The sequence below is a fragment of the Fragaria vesca genome, linkage group LG2 (genome assembly GCF_000184155.1).
Source record: "Fragaria vesca subsp. vesca linkage group LG2, FraVesHawaii_1.0, whole genome shotgun sequence".
NCBI lineage: Eukaryota > Viridiplantae > Streptophyta > Magnoliopsida > Rosales > Rosaceae > Fragaria > Fragaria vesca.
Window position 1 is genome coordinate 5,376,995 of NC_020492.1, and position 22,975 is coordinate 5,399,969.

General features: G+C 38.9%; 5 protein-coding genes and 1 pseudogene across 5 annotated transcripts; 5 read left to right on the plus strand and 1 right to left on the minus strand.

Moving 5' to 3' along the window:
- LOC101311728 overlaps window positions 1-3,338 on the plus strand; it is a 21,566-nt pseudogene extending 18,228 nt beyond the window's left edge.
- Window positions 3,339-9,400: 6,062 nt separating this feature from the next.
- On the plus strand, window positions 9,401-11,018 carry LOC101294315. Its single transcript, XM_004289839.1, has 3 exons — window positions 9,401-9,557; window positions 9,714-9,773; window positions 10,171-11,018. The coding sequence occupies exons 1-3, from the start codon at window positions 9,470-9,472 to the stop codon at window positions 10,653-10,655; spliced, it is 633 nt and encodes a 210-aa protein (XP_004289887.1). The 5' UTR covers window positions 9,401-9,469; the 3' UTR covers window positions 10,656-11,018.
- A 1,280-nt stretch (window positions 11,019-12,298) lies between these two features.
- On the minus strand, window positions 12,299-15,551 carry LOC101312023. The gene is made up of 4 exons (XM_004292130.1): window positions 15,475-15,551; window positions 15,335-15,388; window positions 15,154-15,205; window positions 12,299-12,632 (listed from the first exon to the last, which is right to left on the minus strand). The coding sequence occupies exons 1-4, from the start codon at window positions 15,549-15,551 to the stop codon at window positions 12,588-12,590; spliced, it is 228 nt and encodes a 75-aa protein (XP_004292178.1). The 3' UTR covers window positions 12,299-12,587.
- Window positions 15,552-15,755: 204 nt separating this feature from the next.
- On the plus strand, window positions 15,756-17,394 carry LOC101312315. Its single transcript, XM_004292131.1, has 8 exons — window positions 15,756-15,798; window positions 16,124-16,242; window positions 16,332-16,420; window positions 16,504-16,599; window positions 16,719-16,813; window positions 16,889-16,929; window positions 17,055-17,138; window positions 17,245-17,394. The coding sequence occupies exons 1-8, from the start codon at window positions 15,756-15,758 to the stop codon at window positions 17,392-17,394; spliced, it is 717 nt and encodes a 238-aa protein (XP_004292179.1).
- Window positions 17,395-18,560: 1,166 nt separating this feature from the next.
- LOC101294612 lies at window positions 18,561-19,800 on the plus strand. Its single transcript, XM_004289840.1, has 4 exons — window positions 18,561-18,671; window positions 18,835-19,338; window positions 19,435-19,492; window positions 19,685-19,800. Exons 1-3 carry the CDS (start codon window positions 18,599-18,601, stop codon window positions 19,488-19,490), a joined length of 633 nt encoding a protein of 210 aa, XP_004289888.1. The 5' UTR covers window positions 18,561-18,598; the 3' UTR covers window positions 19,491-19,492; window positions 19,685-19,800.
- Window positions 19,801-20,934: 1,134 nt separating this feature from the next.
- LOC101294899 lies at window positions 20,935-22,428 on the plus strand. Its single transcript, XM_004289841.1, has 3 exons — window positions 20,935-21,138; window positions 21,270-21,329; window positions 21,653-22,428. The coding sequence occupies exons 1-3, from the start codon at window positions 21,072-21,074 to the stop codon at window positions 22,282-22,284; spliced, it is 759 nt and encodes a 252-aa protein (XP_004289889.1). The 5' UTR covers window positions 20,935-21,071; the 3' UTR covers window positions 22,285-22,428.
- The last annotated feature ends 547 nt before the right edge of the window (window positions 22,429-22,975 follow it).

Genomic DNA, 22,975 nt, shown 5'->3' on the forward strand with positions numbered 1-22,975 from the left:
GGAGCCGATAGTAGCGGTCAACCCTATTTACCGTTATTATTCCTTATGGGGAGCCCTATCGTCGGAAGGTAAATGTCTCAAAATTTTTATATGGGCAGTTGCGTCTCATCTACGTGAGAGTTTTTGGTGTGGAAGGTTTGACCAAATTACGTAATATAGGGGGAGATATGAGCATTTTCGTGAATTTATAGACTTTAGCCGACGAAAATATATGAAAAGTCGTCGGCTAAGGTCAAAAAATTTCAAAATTTTTTAGGCGGTAAACCAAAGTTGGAGGAAAATTTTCAAAGGACTTTAGCCGACGAAAATATATGAAAAGTCGTCGGCTAAAGTCGAAAAATTTTCAAAATTTTCAACCAAAATTTTTTGACGGTCAACCAAAATTTTCAAAAGAGTTTAGCCGACGAAAATAAAGAATTTCGTCGGCTAAAGTTCTTTATATAGGCGAAGATGGATGGTAAGAAGTCTATTATCTGCCAGATTTTCTTCTCGGCCTAGCTCCGCCGTCACACTAGTCCCAAAAGCTTCGCCGTCATCTCTACTTCATTGCTGGATAGGTGGTGCATCGAGTGGCGCCGCCATGAGAGATAAATCGAGCTCCAAAACTCCGCCGGTTCAGATTCGGTGTCGATCAAATTTCTCCTTCCTTAGGTCACCATTTGGTGAGATCTATATATGGATAAGTTGAGTTTGATTAGTACTACATTCCCCTAGAATTTGGTAGCTCGATTCGGTGTGTGTGAAGAGAATCGAAGATTTGAAGTTTTTAGGGTTTAAAATTGGGGATTTTTATATTTTGAGTCGATTGACCTGTTTAGGCTTAGAATTGAGCTTCGATTTCTTCTAGAAAGTTGTTCGAAATGTTGAGACGAAGATTCTGTCAAATTTTGGTCGTGATTGGAGGTGGCCGAAAGTTTCTGCAGTTTTTTTTCAAAACCCAGCAACTTTAGCCGACGATATTTAAACACTATTTCGTCGGCTATAGTTATTTTTTAAATTTTTATAAGGTTTAGCCGACGAAATATAGTAAATTTCGTCGGCTATAGTTATTTTTTAATTATTTATTACACACTTTAGCCGACGAATATATTAATTGTTTCGTCGGCTAACGTCTGGGAAAAAAACCGACGACATGTTTTTCGTCGGCTAACTGTGGGACTATAGCCGACGAAAATAAAAATTTCGTCGGCTAAAGTCATCACCGACGACCTTTTCCCGACGACACTATAGCCGACGAGCCTTCGTCGGCTAAGATCTTAGCCGACGAATTAAGATAACAGGCCGACGAAAATTTTTCGTCGGCTAAAGTGCTTGTCCTGGTAGTGAATCTTCTATAAGTTGATGCAAAATCAGGCTTTTGGCAGGTTAAAATGCATCCTGATTCCATTGCTTTGACCTTTGGAACTCCTTAAGGGCATTATGAATGGTTAGTTATGCCATTTGGTCTTAAGCAAGCCCCATCTATTTTTCAAAGGAAAATGGATAATGTCTTTGAACCTTACTCAGATTTCTGCATAGTTTATATAGATGACATTCTTGTCTACTCTAGAACTATGAACGAACATCTTAAGCACTTAGAACAAGTGTGTAAACTTATTGTCCAGGAAGGAATCATCCTTGGATAAAAGAAGATTCACCTCATAAAGGGAGAAATTGATTTCCTTGGCATTCATGTTAAGGATGGAGAGATTCGTCTCCAAGAACACATAGTAAAAAAGATCAGCCAATTTCGAAACAATACCCCAGATGCAAAATCTTTGCAAAGATTTTAGGAGTTGTTGATTTTGCAAGAGACTTTATTCCTCAAGTCAGTGGTCTCACAGCACTCATCTATCCAAAAACAAGTTATAAAAAGAAATGGTCTTTCACAGAAGATGACAGTAATACTGTCAGAAAAATTAAAGAATTAACAAAAACCCTTCCTCCTTTACAATTACCTAAAGAAGGAGATTTGATCATTTTGCAAACAGTTGCAAATGATTATTACTGGGCAGGAGTTGTTTTAGCTATTGCTCCAGATACAAATTATGAAAAGATTTGTAAATTTCTATCATGAAAGTTTAATGCAGCAGAGTTAAACTATTCTACTGGAGACAAGGAAGTCTTTGCCTTAATTAAAAGCATTAAGGGTGCTGAGGCATTCTTAGGAAATAAAAATTTGTAGTAAGAACTGATAACAAAAGAGTTAAAAATTTCAAAAACTACAAATTAACTGATGCTGCTGATAGAGGAAGAGTTCTGAGATGGCAAATGCTTTTAACTCAATATGAATATGATGTTGAAATGGTTGCAGGTGACAAGAACTATTTGCTTGACGCTCTTACAAGAGAAATGGAGATGTTTGAAAGAGAAGGTCGCAATCTAAGAAGCCGGAAACCAATATCAGAGGAGAAGAAGCTTTGGGAAAGATACAAGAGCGGTGATAAAACCGTAGGACCTCTCCATGATGGACCAGGTTATCAGTACATTGTTTCCTAAGGAGCTGCTGAGTTAAGCCAGCCTTCGGAAAGAATAAAGCCAAAATTAGATCATGGATGGGATGAACTTTCAGACCATTCTAAAAAAGATGCAGATCAACCTGTTAATGAAGAAAACTTGCAAATAAGTTTTTGCTGTGTCCGAAAAGAACAGCCTCAACTGACCGGTCTCAAGGTAAAAAACCTGCTAGCCCGTCTCAAACAGCAGATGGTAAAGACATATCAAGTCCGTTTATGGCTGCTGTTTTACCAAAAAGCAGAAGAGACCCTTTTAGGGCAAATAAACTACCTTTGGTTACTGGGAAGAAGGCTGTTCATGATCAGCCTTTGAATATCTTTCAAAAACCAGTATTCAGGATAGAAAAGCTATTGGCCTTTAAGTAGAAGATTATTATTAATAATATTCTGCATGCTTTTTATGAAGAGAATGAAGCTCACTTGCTTCAAACACTTAAAGCTTTAACAGAAGAACTGTATGGATGCCATACAAAGGACAAGGGTGTGCGAGTAGAAAATCCAGCAGGAAATTCTAAGGTTCTTTACCTTGAAAATCCTGAAAGTGCTAAAATCCCAATGCTAGCACTAAAAGAATCTGAATGGTATAATTTTCATAATCTCTTAGGAGAAGGTAAAGATGTTCTTCCAAGAACATTATCAACAATCCCTGGCCCATATTATGGGAGATATTTTGTTGATGTTCAAGCAGAACATCCCCAAAAACACAAGTTGTGGCTTGTGGAAAATGGTTTTGTTCGTAATCTTTGGACAAAAACTAATGAAGATTTAAAAGGATTTCCAGATATAATATATGAAGTTGTCAAGAACATTAGACCTGATGGATGTATTTTGAGATTAGAATGAATTTCTACTCCTCTAAAATGGACGGTAGTAGATGGACAGACAAATTATATCTCTCCTTATCATTTTGTCAGGTTAATCCAAAGTCCTGTTCAAAAACCGGCCAGCCGTTGCAGGTGGCAATGGTAGACCAAATCAAAGCATCCCATGGATGAAGGCTATGACTATATCTATTATCAAAGACATGGTTCTAAGAGACTATGATTCAAGTATTTTGGTAAGTGGAGAAAAAATAATGGTCACTTGCTATAATCAGCCTCCACCAGAGAATTGTGACTTTTTTACAGCTCTTATGAGGAAAGAAGTTGATTGCACTCTAACTACCACCACATGGCTAGAGAAAGTGGAGAATGATGAAAAGTATAATATTTCTTATCCTTTTGATTCAGATCTAGACAATGAAGAAGATAACATTGCACTTGAATGAGAATACAGCGGTCCCAACTCTTCAGCATGATATGAAGAAGATCCGGAAGAATATCACAACATAGTAAATATGTTGGAAACATGAACAGTTGTCGACGCATCAAGACATGCAACTTTTCTTTCTGATATCAAGTAAATGGCTGCCGACGCAAGAAGTTAGAGCACTTTACTTTTTCAAAAAGTAAGGTTATCAAGATAAGATTCCATTGTCGCCCACTTAGTTTAGGGGAGTTTCAATTTCATTTTGGAGTCCGTTCCCTATATAAGGAGCCTTAGGCGTCAGTAGGAAGACATCAAAAAATTTGAGATAAAAGTTTGAAGTTCTCTCAACCTTTCTGAAGAAGTAAGATAGCCAGAATACAGTCTTTGTAGTATAGTAGTGTGAGAATAAGAGAGTGTGGTGTGTTGTAGTCATCTGGTGTGGAGTGTTGTATTTACAAGTTAGTATTTTATCTTGTAATTATAAGTATGAATAACTAAACAACTTTTAGCTGTTTACCTGAGAGCGAGGCTCTAGGTTTTGTATTTGAATTTATGTTTGAATAAATAAATTCTACTTGGTGCCCAATATCCCGTCGCAAAAATATTAGTCTGTTATATTTCTGCACTTTCTCTGTTAAGTTACATTATCTCTGCATTTTAATTAAAACCATTCCTATTTAGGCAGCAGTGATTCCGCCGTACTCAGTAACCAGGTTGACTAGAGGTCTTTAGGTGAATTTTTGGCATGTTGAAGGCTAGTTTTTTTTTATGAGTGTTTTTAATTATTTACTAGTAATAGTAACTTTGTGGTAAAAACCTGTTGTACAAGTCTCTAATAAGTCATCATTTGTCCTCTTGTTATACATATATTATAAAATAAGAAAAAGGCAGTCTGCATCCCATGCAGCGCTGCATGATAGACATACCCCTTGTGCTCAAGCTCTGACAAAGAATTATAGCTACAACAGTAGGGATATGAAGAAGGGGAAGACCGGAAGACTACTATTGTGTCTAGGTCAAAGTCTTCTTCTTGGACTCTGAGTGCTCCTGAGTTGCAGAGGATTAAGAGGCGGCGACAGAGGCTGCTAAGGTTTGAAGTACGACGCGACGGCGTCGTTTGTGCACGGGAGATAGAATCTGGATCGATGAACGAAGAGTTATGTCTGTTACTGCTGCACGACAAATATTGAAAATGGAAATAATTTATATGAAAAAGATGGAAAATAGAAATGGACGAAAATGATCTTCAAAAAATACTTGGACGAAAATGATCTTCAAAAAATACCTGCCGTCAGTTTTTTTAACAGAGTTAACGTTTCTGAATTCAAAACTTTGGTTGAGGTAAGAATGTGAAATATTGTTTAAACCATTTTTCCTTACGAGTTTATAATGTTTAGGGAAATGCCCATTTAGTACTAATTTAAACCCCTCATTTCTCATTCTAATGATAATCTTTTTCATTAGCCCATTTCAATATAAGGTAACCTTTTTTATGCCCAAATACACAAATGTTTATGCCCAAATGCACAAATCTTTATTAAAGTCTTAACAAATCAATTATTTTAAGACTATTTTGCCATCACCCCTTAAACATGCATAGAGAGAGAAAATGAAAGAGAGAATACTTGGCCGGAATCTCACCGAACTCCGGTCACCGGAATTTTCTCGACCGCCGGACTCCAGTCACCAGAATTTCCTCGACAGCCGGACTTCGGTCACCGGAATTTCCCCTATAACTAGTTACTGACCCCCAATAACCAGTTACTGACTAATTAATGACCTCAAATAACCAGTTACTGACCTCCAGTAACCAGTACTGACCCCCAGTAACCAGTTACTGACCAGTTACTGACACCTAGTGTAACACCCTGACCCAGGTGTTAGAAATATAAACGCATAAAATAAATAAGGAAATCCTAAATCGAAAACGAGATAGGATCTCATAATCAAACAAAACAACAAAGCTGTTTTGTTGCGTTTGGAACCTAAATTTTATTTTGTTTATTTGCGGCTGCACCCAAAAGTTGATCGGGCTGTCTACGTACCCTTTTAAAGGGATCAAGTCACTCGTAGTTCAACATTTTATACTAATTCTCCACCTTCAATAACAACTGTATCGAATCTGGAATTTGTGTGGGTGTAAGTCCTCAAATTGATAAGGACACCCAAGTTCTCAATCCCACACTTCCTCTCACTTTCTCCGATAGTTTCCTAATTACATACCATGCTTGCTCATATTAAATTCATCGTCACATTCCAATTCACCTTTAGGCTTGCTCATATCAACACTTCAATTACTAACCTATCTCTGATTTTACTATGGACACCCAAAACCACTACTCATCAACTTTCCTAACATTATACTAAATCCAACAACTATCTAACAGTAATATACAAGCAACTTCAGGCTCTGATCGTGATCTGTACACCAATAATTTAATTAGCATCTTCCCTTTATATATTCAATATTAATATCAGCTTTTCAACACAGTGACTACCATGCAAATCATCACGATCATACAACTCACAAAATCCATAATTCAATTGACTACACCAAACTTGATAACACCAGTTAATTAACAAGGCACCCAAACCAGAAACTTTAACGTACAAATCCAAATCCCAGCAACTTATACAAAGTTCAACTCACCTTTCTATTCAATCATTCATAGTTGACTCCTTTATTTACCCTTTGTATCCATAGCAGAACAACAAGGTAGCCAGTCTGATCCATCTTCACCACTTCGTCAAAATCTTCAAAGATAAAGGTAGAGATCCCATTTTGCTAGTCTGCACCCAAATGAAGAACACAGTAGCATCCAAAGTGCGAGTTAACATCCTTTCTTCCAATATCACGATTTCTCCTTGTCCTTCCTTAATATCAGATTGATCATAACACAGCTGAATCCTCAAGTTCAATTCCTTGACCGAGAATGCAGCAGCTAGTCCGACCTCCCCCTTACTGCCATTCCTGAGTCGAACTCGGAGGTCGCGGGAAAACATCGAACCCTCGCCGGAAAAATCCCAAAACTTCTTCTATTCGATTCTCCCTCCTCCGAGCTTCTCTTCAAAAACCAAGAACATGGAAAGGTTCCTGAGATCGAGATGAAGCTGTCCATACCAGTGAGAGGCGTCGACGGTGCCGGAATCGGAGACTCGCCGGTGAACCCAGCCTCTCCTTCTCCACTTCGAATCTCTCACTCCAGACTTCTTATCTGAAAATCAAGGGCATGAACATGATCACGAGAGCGAGAGGAAGCTGCCACTACCATTCTTCCTCCTCGCCGTCGCCGGAAAACGGAGAACCAGTCGGGTTGACCCGCTGACTCTGTTCGGGTCGAGAATGACCCGGTCTGGGTCTGAACTAATTTTCTCCTCCGTCCCCTCCCTCCCGAACCTTCCTTTTCTCTTCATTTGTTGCTTAGGTCGGTTTAACCGACCCCTCTAGAACCTCCCTCTCTCTCTCTCTTGTTTTATATTTTTTATACCTTTTACCGAAATAGTAACTTTCCATTTTTAGACCATAATTTTCTCATACGAACTCCGATTTGAGCGTGCCATGTGTCCACGAACTCGTATTAACGTCCTCTATAGCTTTCATGAAGGAAGTTTTCCCAAATTATCAACTTAACGAAAAGTCAACTTTTTAGGTCCTTTACGGTAAAATGGTTACAAGAAACAATAATTGAAAATTTACTGAAAACTTCATAAATTCACAGAACATAGCTCGTCGCTCCGGAAAATAATCTGGACATACCGGTGAGCTCGTATTAACATGTGCCACGACTTCGGAGTTTTAAATCCACTATTTACTGTTTTCAGAAAAAATCGAAAACAAACTCGAGCAATCACTATTTAAATCTCCGAGCGCGAATAAAGAAAATTCCGCGGTAACTCATAACCCCGAACAGTAACCTTTTAGGTACGGGGTATTACACCTAGTAACCAGTTACTGACCCCTAGTAGAGCAACTGAGAAAGAGAGCAGAGTCTCAGACCAAAAAAAAAAAAGCAGAGTCAAAAATACTGAGTAGTGTGTATGTGTGGTGCAATACACCCATAAAAGCATGTGTCGTAATTCCCCAAATTGGGTGACCAAAGTCTCTTACTAGTAGTAGTAGAGACAGAGAAGAGAGAAAAGCCCATCCCCATTCTCCACTTCTCCATTTTCTCTCTCTCTCTCTCTCTCTCACTTACTCACCCCAATAATTTAGTTACTGACTCCCAATAATCAATTACTGACCCCTAATAATCAGTTACTGACCCCCAGTAACTCAATTTTTCTCCGATCGCTGGATTCCAGTCACCGGTAACTCGGTTACTGACCCCCAGTAACTCAATAACTGACCTCCAATAATCAGTTACTGACCCCCAATAATTTAGTTACTGACCCCCAATAATAACTTACTGACCCCAATAATCACTTATCAATCCTTAATAATCACTTATTGACCATAATATTCAAATGTAAGGATTAAAAATAAAAATAAAAATCTCTAACTGACTTGGACTGGGCACCCATTATTCTTCTCTGGGCACCCACCTTCCCCGACGGTGAGCACATCGGCCTCCTCCACCGTCGCACCTCCATCCACCGCATCTTCCCTCCTTGCCTCGAAGACGCCGGCCTCGAGGATCTCCATCTTCATGACGAAGAAGATTACGTCGACGTCGGAGTGGGAGGATTTGAGGGAGTCGAAGTCGGAGAGGAGAGATCGGAGGTCGTCGACGGCTTGGATGAAGTCCTGGTATTGAGCGCGGCAGACCTCCTCGATTTCGGACTCTTTGTAGTGGAAGAAGTGGCGGAGGTGGAGGAGGACAGTCTCGGGCTTGCCCGAGGCGAAGGATTTGTGGACGAATGAGCCGACGTCGGAGGAGGAGGCCAGGCCCGGATTTGAATAGAGGCAGAAGAGTCTTGTGACTCAGGGCCCATAAATCTAAGGGGCCTACAAATATTTTTTTATAGTTGTCCAGAAAAAAAAATTATAGTTTTTACTGTGCAATTAATCAGACAAGTATGGAAAAGAGGTAAATTAAAACTTAATGAAAACTGAAGACATCTGACATGAATTAAAGACAAATATTCTAAAATAAGGGCAATTACACGTGATGAGGGGCCCAAAAGCAATTGACTGAATTATATAAACATATATTATTAATTATAAATTAAATATTTTTGGATGTTATATGTTATTTTGTATATACAAAAAAATCAGGGGTCCAACTCTGAGAGTTCGACTCAGGCCCTCAAAATCTCAGGTCCGGGCCTGGAGGAGGCGACGACGGATTGGCCCTCTAATTCGCGCATCTCTTCCCGGTTGAAATACTATTCCTTTTCGCCGGAGTTCTGATCTGACCTATGGTCGATGTGGAGAGAGTGAAGAGAAAGAGGAGAGAGAGAAGAGCACGATCTGAAAACTGAAAGACTAGAGTGATGTTGATACAATATTAAGGGCATACATGTTATTTGTATAAGAATAATTGGAATAGGCGTATGTAACCGATTTTAAATAGAGTGAGCTTTAATTAAGCTATTTTTGTGTAAATGGGCATTTTCCTTAATGTTTAAGTTTGAAATATTTTTGTCATTGTGGGTCAACGACCCATAAAGCCGTGGATCCACAATTCAAAAGAAAGCAGCCCAAACCGTGTGACACTGCGATCTTATAAATAATTTTTGTTTCTCGCACGCTCTGATTGAACCGAACGAAACCCTAAGGAAGGAATATGGCTGCTGAAACCGACGCGAGATGCCAGGGAGATGTAAGAAAGCTAGCCCTCTTCTTTGAGAAACTCGGCGCCTCTTCTCCTCCTGGTATGAACTTTTCTTTGATTTTGAATGAATACGTCTTCTATCCTTGGTTGACAATTTCGCGGTGGATTTGGTTAATAATTAGTGAACTTATCTGTTGCTTTCAAAATCAGATCTGAAAGTTCTTATTGCTCTATCTAATCTGGAATTTCTTGTCAGATACGAAAAAAAGTTCAGAAATCATCAATCGAAAAGGATGCGGAGGATCCGCTGGTTCAGGTTTTGTCTTATGTTTAACGCTTTCTGCTTAACTTGTTCTCCCTGTCTTCCGATCATATTAGTTTTTGTTAGTTTTTTACCTGTGTGGAAGAAAATTCTGCTCCCATTTTCTTTCTTTCCATTTAGCTTTTACTATTGAATTCTACTTTCTTTTTGGTTACAACTTTGAGATTGCTTTGTCTTCTCTACTATATGCTTTCTAGCTCCTATTATATCCTGGTGTTTGTCGAATGAGGTTTGGAAAAGCTAGATTTAATCCCAGTACTTAATTAATTGGCATAATTTTTCATAAAGCTATACAAGCATTTAAGTGTATGGGAAATTCACCTGTTACTACCATAGTTTCTTGTTTTCTTATCCTTTATGGGTATCTAACAACGGAACTGCAAACAACCAGGCACCTATACAGGCTATACTCCTGTCGTCTTCATGGGGCAGAATGACTTCGGAGGACCAGTGGCTAGGGGAGGTGCTTCTGTGGACAAACGACAATGTGTGCCCTGCAATGAGTGTTCTAAGTCGCACCCCCTTTATTCTTATTGCCCTTACACCCCTTGTGATATTTGTGACAAGGTTCACGACTCTGAGTGTTGCCCTTACTTCGACCATCTCCCACAAGGGGCAACTTTTCCCCCTGGATATGAAATAGTTTGTCGATGCGGTAATTTATTTAATGAGGATAAGTGGGCTTGTAGCTCTTGTAGTGGGAGCATTCCAGTGCTTGCGGCCAAGTATTGTTCCATTTGTAATGTCTATTATCAGCACAGTGTATATGAATGCCCAGTGGACAAGGAACGTGCTGCCAAGTATAAATTGGTCAGAGCCGAGATGCTTTCACGTGTGCCGATTCCCCATCGTCCTGTCTATCCAGAATCATCATGAGGAATTCCCTATGTTCCAATTACTCCTTCCTCGTCGGTTTGTGGAGACATGAAAGAAGGCAAGGACATGAACATAGGCACACCTTGTTGGAAGCCTACTGTGATTGCACCAGAAGAGGATTCAGTGAATGTAACTTTATGAGTTTAATGTGATTGAACATAAACACGCCTGGAGAACTTTTTAATAGCTCAAGTGTTTTAATGTGAATGGTATGTGCCTATGTGTGATTTACTTTCTTGTTTTTGTTTAATGTGTGATGTAGTTTGGTGCTATAATGCTCTTCTTTCTTTTGATATTGCTTTTCTTTACATTTGTTGACGATGTTAATGGGTAAAATTCTGTTGGGTTAGTAGTTGTATATTGAAACAAATATGTCTTCTGGACAAGTAGGTTAGGCAGAAAGAGTCCCTATTGTATGTTGATATGAGAGATAATATGGGCAATTGGCTATTTTGTACCAGGGAAGTTAGTACTCCGGAGGTTATGGTTTCCAGAAGCCTTGATTGGCTTGCCATTAATTATGTGTATTGAGTTGGGGAGCTTTTGCCCTTATTATCTCTGCTAATGGACACCTTCTTCATTTCCTAGTCTAGAACTTATTAAGGGTCAAGTTCCTCCTTTTGTTTTGGGTGTTGGTTTAAATCATTTCTCATGGGGAGGTCAATACTTATGACGTGGTTAAGAGGAGAAGACTGGCTGCTATATGGTGCATTTTCTGCAAAGAAGGCCGAGAAGAATGTGAATCATCTGTGTTTGTGCTCTTCCGTTGTCTTAGATCTTTGGGATGTTCTAATGTGATCTGATTCATTCCAGCTGATTGTTGTCTTAGCTCTTTGGGATGTTCTAATGTGTTCTGATTCATTCCAGCTGATTGTTTGACTTCACTGTGTGAAAGCTTCAATTTATTTTTAGGAGGTAGAAAGTAGTTCCTTCTGGTAAGATGTGCTATAAATGGCTGTGTTTTAGGTTACCTGGTTGTACGAACAATTCAGTTTTTTTTTTTGGTTGTTGGAACATGACTAGGGGTAGGGAGAAGGGTGGTTATATGCAGTCGGATAGACGCGCCATACTGGCTTCATAATCTTTTTCCAGCATTTAAGAATGGCTCTTTTTTCTATCTACAAAGGCAAAGCTGCACTCTTTTTGAGTCCTATTCTCCCGACATTCACTATATTGGAAGTATGAACTCATCAACTCTTTCAATCATGATGTCTCATTGTCATATATTTTTAAACGGAGTCGACAATATATCTCATCGTTCATCTGTGTGTATATTTCGTAGACTGGACGTGTTGTACTGGACGTGTTGTAGTTGAGCGAGGTGGTTCTGTGATGTTACAGTTCATGCCTGCAATTGGTGAGCCCAAATATGACTGTTTGCATTACAAAATCTGAATTTCATTATTGTTTACTTCCCAAAGTAATTCTTGTGAATTTAAGCTTAAATGTGTCTCGTTCCAGTTGTTTGCTTTATCGGCAACAGAGGTTGGGTCTCTCATCAGCATTTTTTTTATTTTTCATTTTTATTTTTGTTTTAATGCAGTCAAGGTCAGATGTTTCTGCCATTACTCATTTTGATGATTTATTTCATGATCCTTCAACAGAGGTTGAGTATGATCTTTCAAAAAAAAACAGAGGTTGAGGATGATTTGACTTCAACATGGTTAACCGGGAAAACTTGATATACAATGTTGTTACAACCTCAAATATGATGCTGGACGTATAATACAATCAAGGATTTAAAATGAGAATAATCCAAGTCCTCTGAATAACTGCCTTCCAGTTGTTCACTTGAAGATGAGCAACTGGCAGCTTGAGACAAATTTCCATTGAGTATCAAATTCAAGTCCGGCTTCGGCAAAGAAAACGTGATTTTTTGAAGCTGAGCATTTAAACTATCTTGCAGTTGCTGAGGTGAATAGTTCTGGCTTTTCAAGAGCTTTTACTAATTACTACTGAGTTTGCTGCAAGACTAACCTGTAGGAAAGGAGAGGGCATAAGAGAAATGAAATTTATCCTTCTATTTGCATACTGTTGATGTTATGTTTTACAAGTGTCATCACACATAATAACTTGTGTCAGACAGGAGGACGACCACCATTTGAGATAATGCATACAACATAAGAGAGAGATCAATGCCATGTAAGAACTATTTTGTAGTTCACAAAAGAGAGTTGGGCAAAACACAAACTCGCAGACAGTACACAGCACACAGTAGAACATTTTGCAAGGTCATCTTGGTCATCAATACCCAATCTTGTTGCTGGAAGTATAATATATGAGACAAGTAGCAAGATGGAGTAAGCACGTCCACAGAACACATATGCATGATGAATCCTACTTTATCTAGGATTCCTGCATCCGCATAACCTATTCGTAGCAGCCGTAGGCAAGTAAGATGACTGTCACTAAAATTAAAACTTAGACTCGATCTGGTAACACTTATCTGTTGATGACCGCAACCTAACAAATCCAGACGAGTTTGACATGATAAGGGTATAGCAAGAGGATTTAAATATAATGTATTTGCTACAATTCAGGTGTACTATAGCGAAACTGATTCTGTATTCTATCTCACAGTCTTTGACCTCTCCAGGACAATGTCTAATGGCGAAGCTGCTTAATAGCTGGTATCATTTGCGCTCCTAGCATACATTTTTCCTGAACCCTGGTATCACAAAGACTCCACTGAGTCCATTCTTAGTTAATATTGAGTTCTAGCTACAAAAAGTCTTTATCTGGAGCATTATGATCCATTATCTTATCATGATGAATATTTACTGAGTTCCAATAAAATGATCCGCACATCTCCTTATTAACTGTTGTGTATGTGGCAACATAATGATCAGGACCACCAATATAGCGCAACAACTTAAAGTCCTAATATTGGAAACCTACGCTAAGTTCCTAGCTCCTGGGAGCCACAGCCGGTTACAAAGTAGCTAAACGGACAGCAGCAACATCTTATAACAACAATATCTAAAGCATCAACGACCCTTGTCTTTCTGGATCCTTGTCTTTGGTAAGTTCTAAATCATACTAGTATCAACATCTACACTCATCAAATAGCACATCCTAAATAGCGCTGATGACAACTGAAGAAAGCGCAAATTTCATACAGCTGACCAAGCAGAATAAACTATTTGCATGAAGAACTGTTGTTATGTTTTGCAAGTTTCCATTATACATAATGCCTTATGTCGCACAGGAGCACAGCTACTTGAGATAAGGCATACAACATAAGAGAGATGACTTTGCATACTAGTCTAATGAGAATTAGTTTAAATCCATGTTATCATACAGTTTTGTAGTTCACAGAAGAGAGTTGGGCAAACTACAAAAACTCTCACACAGTGCACAGCTGACAAGGGAACATTTCACTACATTGTCTTGGTCGTCGATACCCAATTTTGTTGCTACGAGCATAATATATGTGACAAGAAGCAAGTATAATATAGCACGTAGACAGCACACATATATGTATGATGCATCCTACTGTTTTCACACATATATGTGGCTCGTGCGCAAATTCTTTGTTTCACAGACGTCCTATTCTGATCCGGCCTATACATACATATATACACACACACACACACACACACAGAGGAATACACATGAATATGTAAGGAATACTCCGACAGCACTGTCATTCAAATTAAATTTGGATCCGATCTGGTAAAAAGCTTATCTGTTGATGACCGCAACCTAATAAATCCAGGAGAGTTAGGCATGAGAGGGTTATAGACTTATTACTTATAGCAAGAGGATTCCCACAATCATGTTTGTGCCACAATTCTGGCGTATCACAGAAACACCAGCAAGCAAGCTCATGATCCTGCATTCTATCACACAAAGCCACTGTCTTTGATCCCTCCAGGACAATATCATTTCCCTCCTTTTAGAGGTTGTTCCTGAATCCTGGGAACAGCCAACTCCGCAGCAGAAATCCCCAGAAAGGCTCCACTCTTAGTTACTACTGAGTTGTAGGCTTGTAGCTACAGGAAGTCTTTATCTGAATTGTTATAATTCATTATCCTATCACGATGTATATTCTAGATCACCAATAAAAGAATTTGCACATACCCTTATCAACTGTTCTTCATGTGGCCACATAATGATCGGGGCCATCAAAGCCAAGTCCTATGTTGGAAATCACAACAACAATCCTGGCCTAAGTTCCTAGCTCCTAGGAGCCACAGCCAGTTTGCAAGTAGCTAAAAGGGACAGCAGCAACATCTTATGAAAACCAAATCTAAACCCTTCTAAAGCATCAATGACCCTTGTCTTTTCGGTAAGTTTAAATCATACCACTATCAACACCTACACTCATCAAGTAGCACATCTTAATGAGTGTTCTAATCCCGATGACAACTGAAGGAAATGCAGGTCAAACAAATGAACAATCAGAACAAATCTAAACTATATACTGATAAGAGCACTAATATTGAACAGCATGATTTAGTGAAATGCATGATAATGAGCTGAAATTTCAACGTACCGACTCTGAAGCCATCTTTACGGCAGCTTTCGCTATAGGCAGTATGCAAAACCTAAACCAAACCCAAACCCAATACAACAACAATTTTAGTCTTGAAATTGACTACTTCATCAAACAAACATAATAGAATTTTATTTAAGTAAATAAACTCCGGGTAATTAAATTAAAGTGAGGAACTTACATTCCACGGCCACCGGCCAGAGCTTCCTCCGATGGGTCTTTCCATTCATCAATTCTGCAAATTTAACATTTACCAAGTCAATTACTTTAGGTAAATACAAAATTACAAAATCAAATATACATACATAGAGAGAGACATACACCCAACCGTAACGGCGGTCAAATAAGAGGCGTTTGGATTTTGAAGAGGTTGAAACGGAGGAGATTGAGGACTCCATTCTCTGTTACTCTGAAACTGATTGGGGGAATAAAAGGAATATGAAGTGGGCCGGGTCGGGCTAGTCACTAATCGGGTCTAAGTTGATGGCAAATCCGTAAATAAAAACAGAGCACCACCGCGCTCTACATATTTCAAAGGCCACCCAAATCAAACTTCTTCCCGCTTAGCTTCTCTCTCTCTGAGCTTTTGAAGATCGGCGATCATGAAACCGACGGATCGGATTCCGGCAAAGGCCTGTAATTCCGGTAACTTTCGTTTCAAATCGTACTGATTTCGCTAATTTCGTTTCCTAGCTTTTCTTTCTTGTTCGCTGCTTTAATTTTTGCTCCGATTTCCGTTCGCCGGAAAACTTGAAGAGAAACGAAATTTCTATATAACTTGAACTGAATTTCTCTGTGATCTAAGATTAAGCTTTTTACCGATCGGAGACGAAGAAAAAGGAATTGGAATTTGGATTGATTTGGTTGAGTTTGAGTCCAATTTCCAAGCGTGATTAGCTTAGGGTTTCTGCTATGAATGCGAATTTTGGCTTTGAATTAATGGATTAAATGTTGGTTTTGGTGATTTCAGCTGGGGTTTGTCTGATGAGAAACGCATGGAGAGACGAACAGCATCCATCTTTCATAAACTTCATCTCCAATTTCCTCGCTGCAAATTCTTTCCGGCTTAACTTTGCCTCAATTCCAGCAGTAATTTATACTATTTTATTATGTAATTTTGAAAGGAAATTTGGTGAATCGCTCGCTTAAGCGCGGTGATGGTTTCGATTGCATTGCAGGACTTCATTTTCAACTGTGGAGGTTCATCAGTGGCATTCATCTTTGTCACAAGCTTGGATTCAACTAATGTCTCCGAAATCTTCGCCAGGTGACCAAATTGTTCTCGCTTTTGGTGCGATTCTGCTTGTCCTAATTTTACGAGTTTGATGTGAATCCTTGTATTTATTACAGAACTCAATTACTGAAGCAGCAATTTGCACATCTCTATGTTATCTGTACCCTCCCAACCAAGGAGCAAAATGACTTGTTTGTTCGTTCTTACTTCAAGTGAGTTTATCGGAAACTTTTCGTTCAGGGAAATGTGTCAATACACTAGTTAGATCTTAGCTTTAATATTCTGTTACAATTTGATTATGAACTGACTGGAGGTGTTTAAACCTGTGAAGTTCCGGATTGGAGCTTGGTAAGCCGGCATTTGTTCCGGTTAAAGACTTAGAGATGGGTTTTGAGAAGATGCTAAGGATAGCTTATGCTCGAGGAGGTAAATCTTGTTCTCTAAAACTCAGTCACTTACGGATTTCGTATGAAAATTTTCTCAGTAGCCAACTGATCACAGTATGCAAGCGAGAGGATGTCACCACAAAATTGAAGGCACAGGTTGGTGTAATGTCAATACAAACATTAACAGCGTTATGCTATGTTTCGTACTTGGTTCTGAACTTCTGATGACCTACAATGCACATTTCTTTTGCTAAACATCTTGGGGCTTCTGGTTTGAATAGAGAGAGCAATATGTGCAAACAGCAGGTGTATTTCAAAGAGTGGTCACATCTATACCAGGAATTGATAATCATGATGCAAATGCGGTACATTACTCTTCATAGTCCAGGCTTATATGACTTATTTCTATATCTTGCATGTGTTCTTCACTGCGTAACTAAAACTAAGATTTTTTCTGGCAATGTTGATCAGCTTAACCAAGCAGTAGGATCAATTGAAGCAATTGCTAAGGAATCGAAGGAGCATATTCTGGAAAACACAGACCTTTCAGCTGACAAGGCAGAAGTGCTTTCAAGGTTTTTCAGGGATCCAAAGTTTTACCTCAGTCCCAAGATCAATTGACCGCCCTTTTAAACTAATGAGCTTCAGATATGATCTGGAGATGCGGACATATATTGAACATTGCTTCTATTTTGTGGACTACCACTCCACTTGCAGTGTCTATAATGTGGTTTCTGGAATTGGTATTGCATGCAAACTGAGGTTTGAAAACTAAAGCGCTGTAATCTCCCATGGTTTTCAATTCTGCATGTGGCAATTAGGTTCCTGATGGGTACTAATTAAGTACTAACTATCATCATAAATTGGCTCTTCTTATTAGATTTACAAATAACTGAATAACCACTATGTCGATCATTTTAAGAGGATACGTACCCTCGAGTCCATAGCCATGAATTAAAGCTGGTGAAAACCTTCTCGCTCCCATGTTTGTATGACCACTCGTGGCCATGGCAATCGAGTACAATAGCCTTTCCTTGATTACCTAGGAGATCCTCTTAATCCCACAAACCTTGGGTTTATTGTTTAAAGTTGGATTCCCTTTGGGGGCTATTTACCAAAAGGATATACAGTATGTGTCCTTGGAAATAAACCGCACCAACTTAACATATATATTTCCAAAACATTTTCAGTACACGGCGTGTATTTTCACATACATACATGGATGATTAAAATTAGAGAAAATAATATAGAAACATGGTGGTCAAACATATAAATTGTTATGAACGGTTAAGATTGTGTCATGTAAATACACGTTGTGTATACAAGAATTTCTAATACATATATATAAATATAAATATATATATATAAATATCAGGGCCCTTCTATTGAGGGATCTCTATTTTTGGCCACTTTTAGGGATAGGCTCACACAATTGGATCTGTTATTTAATGAGGTTGGATGGCTGAGATTAAAACAAAAAATTACACACTTTATATCAAACCTGGACCGTTCAAGATCAATAAAAATAAATCGAAGTTTTGAATGGGTTAACGATCACTAAATTATCTGAAAATTTGTAGAAATGATCTACTCATATAACCCAATGAATTGAACGGTGTAGATGCAAAAATTTGATCGGGAAGTTGGTGTAATACCATATCCTTAGAAATGGCTAAAACTAGGGATCCCTTAATGGAAAGGCCCTCATATATATATATATATATATATATATATTCCCTTAACTTACATGACGAGAAACATTGTGACATTGCGATCTTGGAAATAAACCTATCAACACTGTTCTTTCTTTCACGCTCTCATAGGAATGGCTGGACCCGACGGACATGTAAGAAAGCTAGCCCTCTTCTTTGAGAAACTCGGCGCCTCTTCTCCTCCGGGTATGAACTTTTCATTGATTCGAAAGAATACATCTTCTATCCTTGGCTGACAATTTCGTGGAATTATTTAAAATTAAGATTAAAATTTGTGAACTTATCTGTTGCTGTCGAAATCAGATCTGAAAGTTCTTATTGCTCTCTCTAATCCGGAATTTCTTGTCAGATACGAGAAAAAGTTCAGAAATCAGGTCCAACCCCGAAGGACCGGTGGCTGGTGGAGGTGCTTCTGTGGACAAACGACAATTTGTGCCTTGCGATGTGTGTTCTAAGTTGAACCCCCCTAATCTTAGTTGCTCTTACTCTGTGGGGCCTTGTGATATTTGTGACAAGGTTCAACGCATTAATTGTTGCCCTTATCTCAACCACCTCCCACAGGGGGCAACTTTTAACTCTGGATATGGAATAGTTTGTGTATGTGGTTATGTATTTGATGAGGTTAAGTGGGTTGTCCCTTATGTGGTGGGAGCGGAGCAGTGCTTAAGGCCAAGAATTGTTCCATTTGTAACGTCTGGAAGCAGCACTGTGCATATGAATGCCCAAAAAGACAAGGATCTTGCTGCCGAGTATAAATCGATCAGAGAAAAGATGCTTTCAGAAGTGTCGACTCCCATTGCATGGTCAGGTACCTATGTTCCAACTGATCCTTGTGGAGACATGAAAGAAAAAGGTTGGAAGGTTATCTCGCAGACCATGTAATGTGATATTGCACCTGAGAGGATTTAATTAATGTAACTTTATGAGTTTAATGTGATTTATTGAGCAGATAATCAAACACGCCGGGGGAAATTTTTAATAGCTGCAGTGTTTCAATATAAATAATGGTATGTGCCTATGTGTGATTTACTTTCTTGTTTTTATTCGATGTGTGATTTACTTTGGTGCTATAAAATGCTTTTGTTTCTTGTGATATTGCTTTTCTTTTTACATTTGTTGATGTTGTTAATGCGCAAAATTCTGTTGGGTTAGTACTTAGTAGTTGTATATTGAAACAAGTATGTATTCTGGACAAGCAGGTCGTTCAGAAGGAGAGTCCCTATTGTTTAGGGTTAGTACTCCAAAGGTTATGGTTTCCAGAAGCCAGATTGGCTTGCCATTATGTGTACCACTGGCCTCTACGCTGGGCATTTACAATGAACTTGAATGAGTTGTCCTTGTTATCTCTGCTAATGCACACCTTCTTCATTTCCTAGTGTACAACTTATAAGGGTCAATTCTCCTTTTGTTTTGGGTGTTAGTTTAGATCGTCATTTCTCATGGGAGGTTAATACTTATGACGTGGTTAAGACGAGAAGACTGGCTGCTACTTCTTCCCCTATGGTGCATTTTCTGCGGTACATTACTCTTCATAGTCCAGGCTTATATATATATATGTATATCTATAATTCTATATCTTGTATTTTTGACTGCCTAACTAAAGGTTACTCTGGCTATTATATATGATCAGCTTAACCAAGCAGTAGGATCAATTGCTAAGGAATCGAAGGAGCATATTCTGGAAAACACAGACCTTATTTCAGCTGACAAGGCAGAAGTGCTTTCAAGGTTTTTCAGGGATCAAAAGTTTTACCTCAGTCCCAAGATCAATTAACAGCCCTTTTTATCTAGCTAATGAGCTTCAGATATAATCTGGACATGCAGACATATATTGAACCGACTTGCTCTATTTTGTTGACTACTCGACTTGCACTGTGTATAATGTAGTTTCTGTAATTGGTATTGCAAACTCAGGTTTGAGAACTAAAACGCTGTAATCTCTATGGTTTGCAATTCTGCATGTGGCATTTTTAGGTTTTTGATGAGTATTGACTAGCATCATAGATTGGCATGTGACCAATATATGTCTTCTTATTATAACTTCATATTAAAGATACTAATGTATTCAAGCATCTAAGAAGAATTGTCGAAGAATTGCCGAAGTAAAAGTTCAAACAGGTAAAGTATGTATCCGAATAATCCACTTCCAGGATCGGAAATTGAAACTGGCTGAAACTTTCTGGAGCTCGAGAAGGGGAACTATTTTCACTCATCTTTTATTTTTTATTCACCGAGATTAAATTGACACTTGTAGACCCTAAAACTCCCAGCAGAAACGAACCACGTCTTGTAACCAAAAACAAATGAACTACCTCCATGAACCACGGTGCATCCTAATTCAAAATTACTAGATCGGAAATTTACCTACACAGGTAAGAAGAATTATTACATCCACTACATGATAAAGCAGACATACATTACAAGTAGAAGTACAATTGGTTTATATGATGGGGCACCAAGATATGAGGCAAGCCGCAATTCAAAACAAACCAGCCCAAAACGTGTTAGATATCTTAGAAATAAGAGAAATAAACCTATCAACTGTTCTTTACGCTCTCATTGAACCTAACGGAACCCTAGGAAGGAATGGCTGGACCCGACGTGAGAAAGCTAGCCCTCTTCTTTGAGACTCTCGCCGCCTCTTCTCCTCCTGGTTTGAAATTTGCTTCTCAGAATTTTGTTCAACTTTTCTTTGATTTGAACGAATAGATCTTCTATCCTTCGTTGACAATTTCGTGGATTTTGTTAAAAATAAGATTAATCTAATCTGGAATTTCTTGTCAGATAAGAGAAAAAGTTCAGAAATCATCAATCGAAAAGGTTGCAGAGGATCCGCTGGTTCAGGTTTTGTCTTATGTTTGACGCTTTCTGCTTAACTTGTTCTCCCTGTCTTCCAATCATATTAGTTTTTGTTAGTTTTTTCCCTGTGTGGATCATAGAAGAAAGTTCTGCTCCCATTTTCTTTCTTTCCATTTAGATTTTACTATTGAATTCTACTTTTCTTTTGGTTACAACTTTGAGATTGCTTTCTCTTCTCTACTATGTGCTTTCTAGCTCTGATTATATCCTGGTATTTGTGTAAATTGGCTGCTCGAATGAGTTCCTACTTCCTGCCATAATTTTCTTATCTTTTATGGGTATCTAACAACAGAACTGCAAACAACCAGGCACCTATACAGTCTATACTCCTGTCGTCTTCATGGGGCAGAATGACTTTGGAGGACCGGTGGCTAGGGGAGGTGCTTCTGTGGACAAACGACAATGTGTGCCCTGCAATGAGTGTTTTAACTCGCACCCCCCTTATTCTTATTGCCCTTACACCCCTTGTGATATTTGTGACAAGGTTCACGACTCTGCTCGTTGCCCTTACTTCGACCATCTCCCACAAGGGGCAACTTTTCCCCCTGGATATGAAATAGTTTGTCGATGCGGTAATTTATTTAATGAGGATAAGTGGGCTTGTAGCTCTTGTGGTGGGAGCATTCCAGTGCTTAAGGCCAAGTATTGTTCCATTTGTAACGTCTATTATCAGCACGGTGTATATGAATGCCCAGTGGACAAGGAACATGCTGCCAAGTATAAATCGGTCAGAGACGAGATGCTTTCACGTGTGCCGATTCCCCATCGCCCTGTCTATCCAGAATCATCATCAGGAATTCCCTATGTTCCAACTACTCCTTCCTCGTCGGTTTGTGGAGACATGAAAGAAGGCAAGGACCCCGTCTATATTCCAGAATCATCATCAGGAATGACCTATTCTCCAACTGCTCCTTCTTGGGTTTGTGGAGACATGAAATAAGGCAAGGACATGAACATAGGCACACCTTGTTGGAAGCCTGTTTCGTGGACCCTGTAGTGTGATTGCACCAAAAGAGGATTCAATGAATGTAACTTTATGAGTTTAATGTGATTGAACATGAACACGCCTGGAGAACTTTTTAATAGCTCTAGTGTTTGAATGTGAATAATGGTATGTGGCTATGTCTGATTTACTTTCTTGTTTTTGTTTAATGTGTGATTTAGTTTAGTGCTGTAATGCTCTTGTTTCTTGTGATATTGCTTTTCTTTACATTTGTTGATGTTGTTAATGGGTAAAATTCTGTTGGGTTAGTAGGTGTATGTTGAAACAAATGTGTTCTGGACAAGTAGGTCAGGCAGAAAGAGTCCCTGTTGTATGTTGATATGAGAGGTAATTTGGGCAATTGGCTATTTTGTACCAGGGAAGTTAGTACTCCGGAGGTTAAGGTTTCTAGAAGTCTTGATTGGCTTGCCATTAATTATGTGTATTGAGTTGGGGAGCTTTTCTGCTAATGGACACCTTCTTCATTTCCTAGTCTAGAACTTGTCTAGAACTTGATAAGGGTCAAGTTCCTCCTTTTGTTTTGGGTGTTAGTTTAAATCGTGCTGCAAGATCACCACAGGAAGATAGAGGAGGAAGATACGAATCCAACATCACCGATCTCACTTCAATTGGACGTCGGATGAAGGAG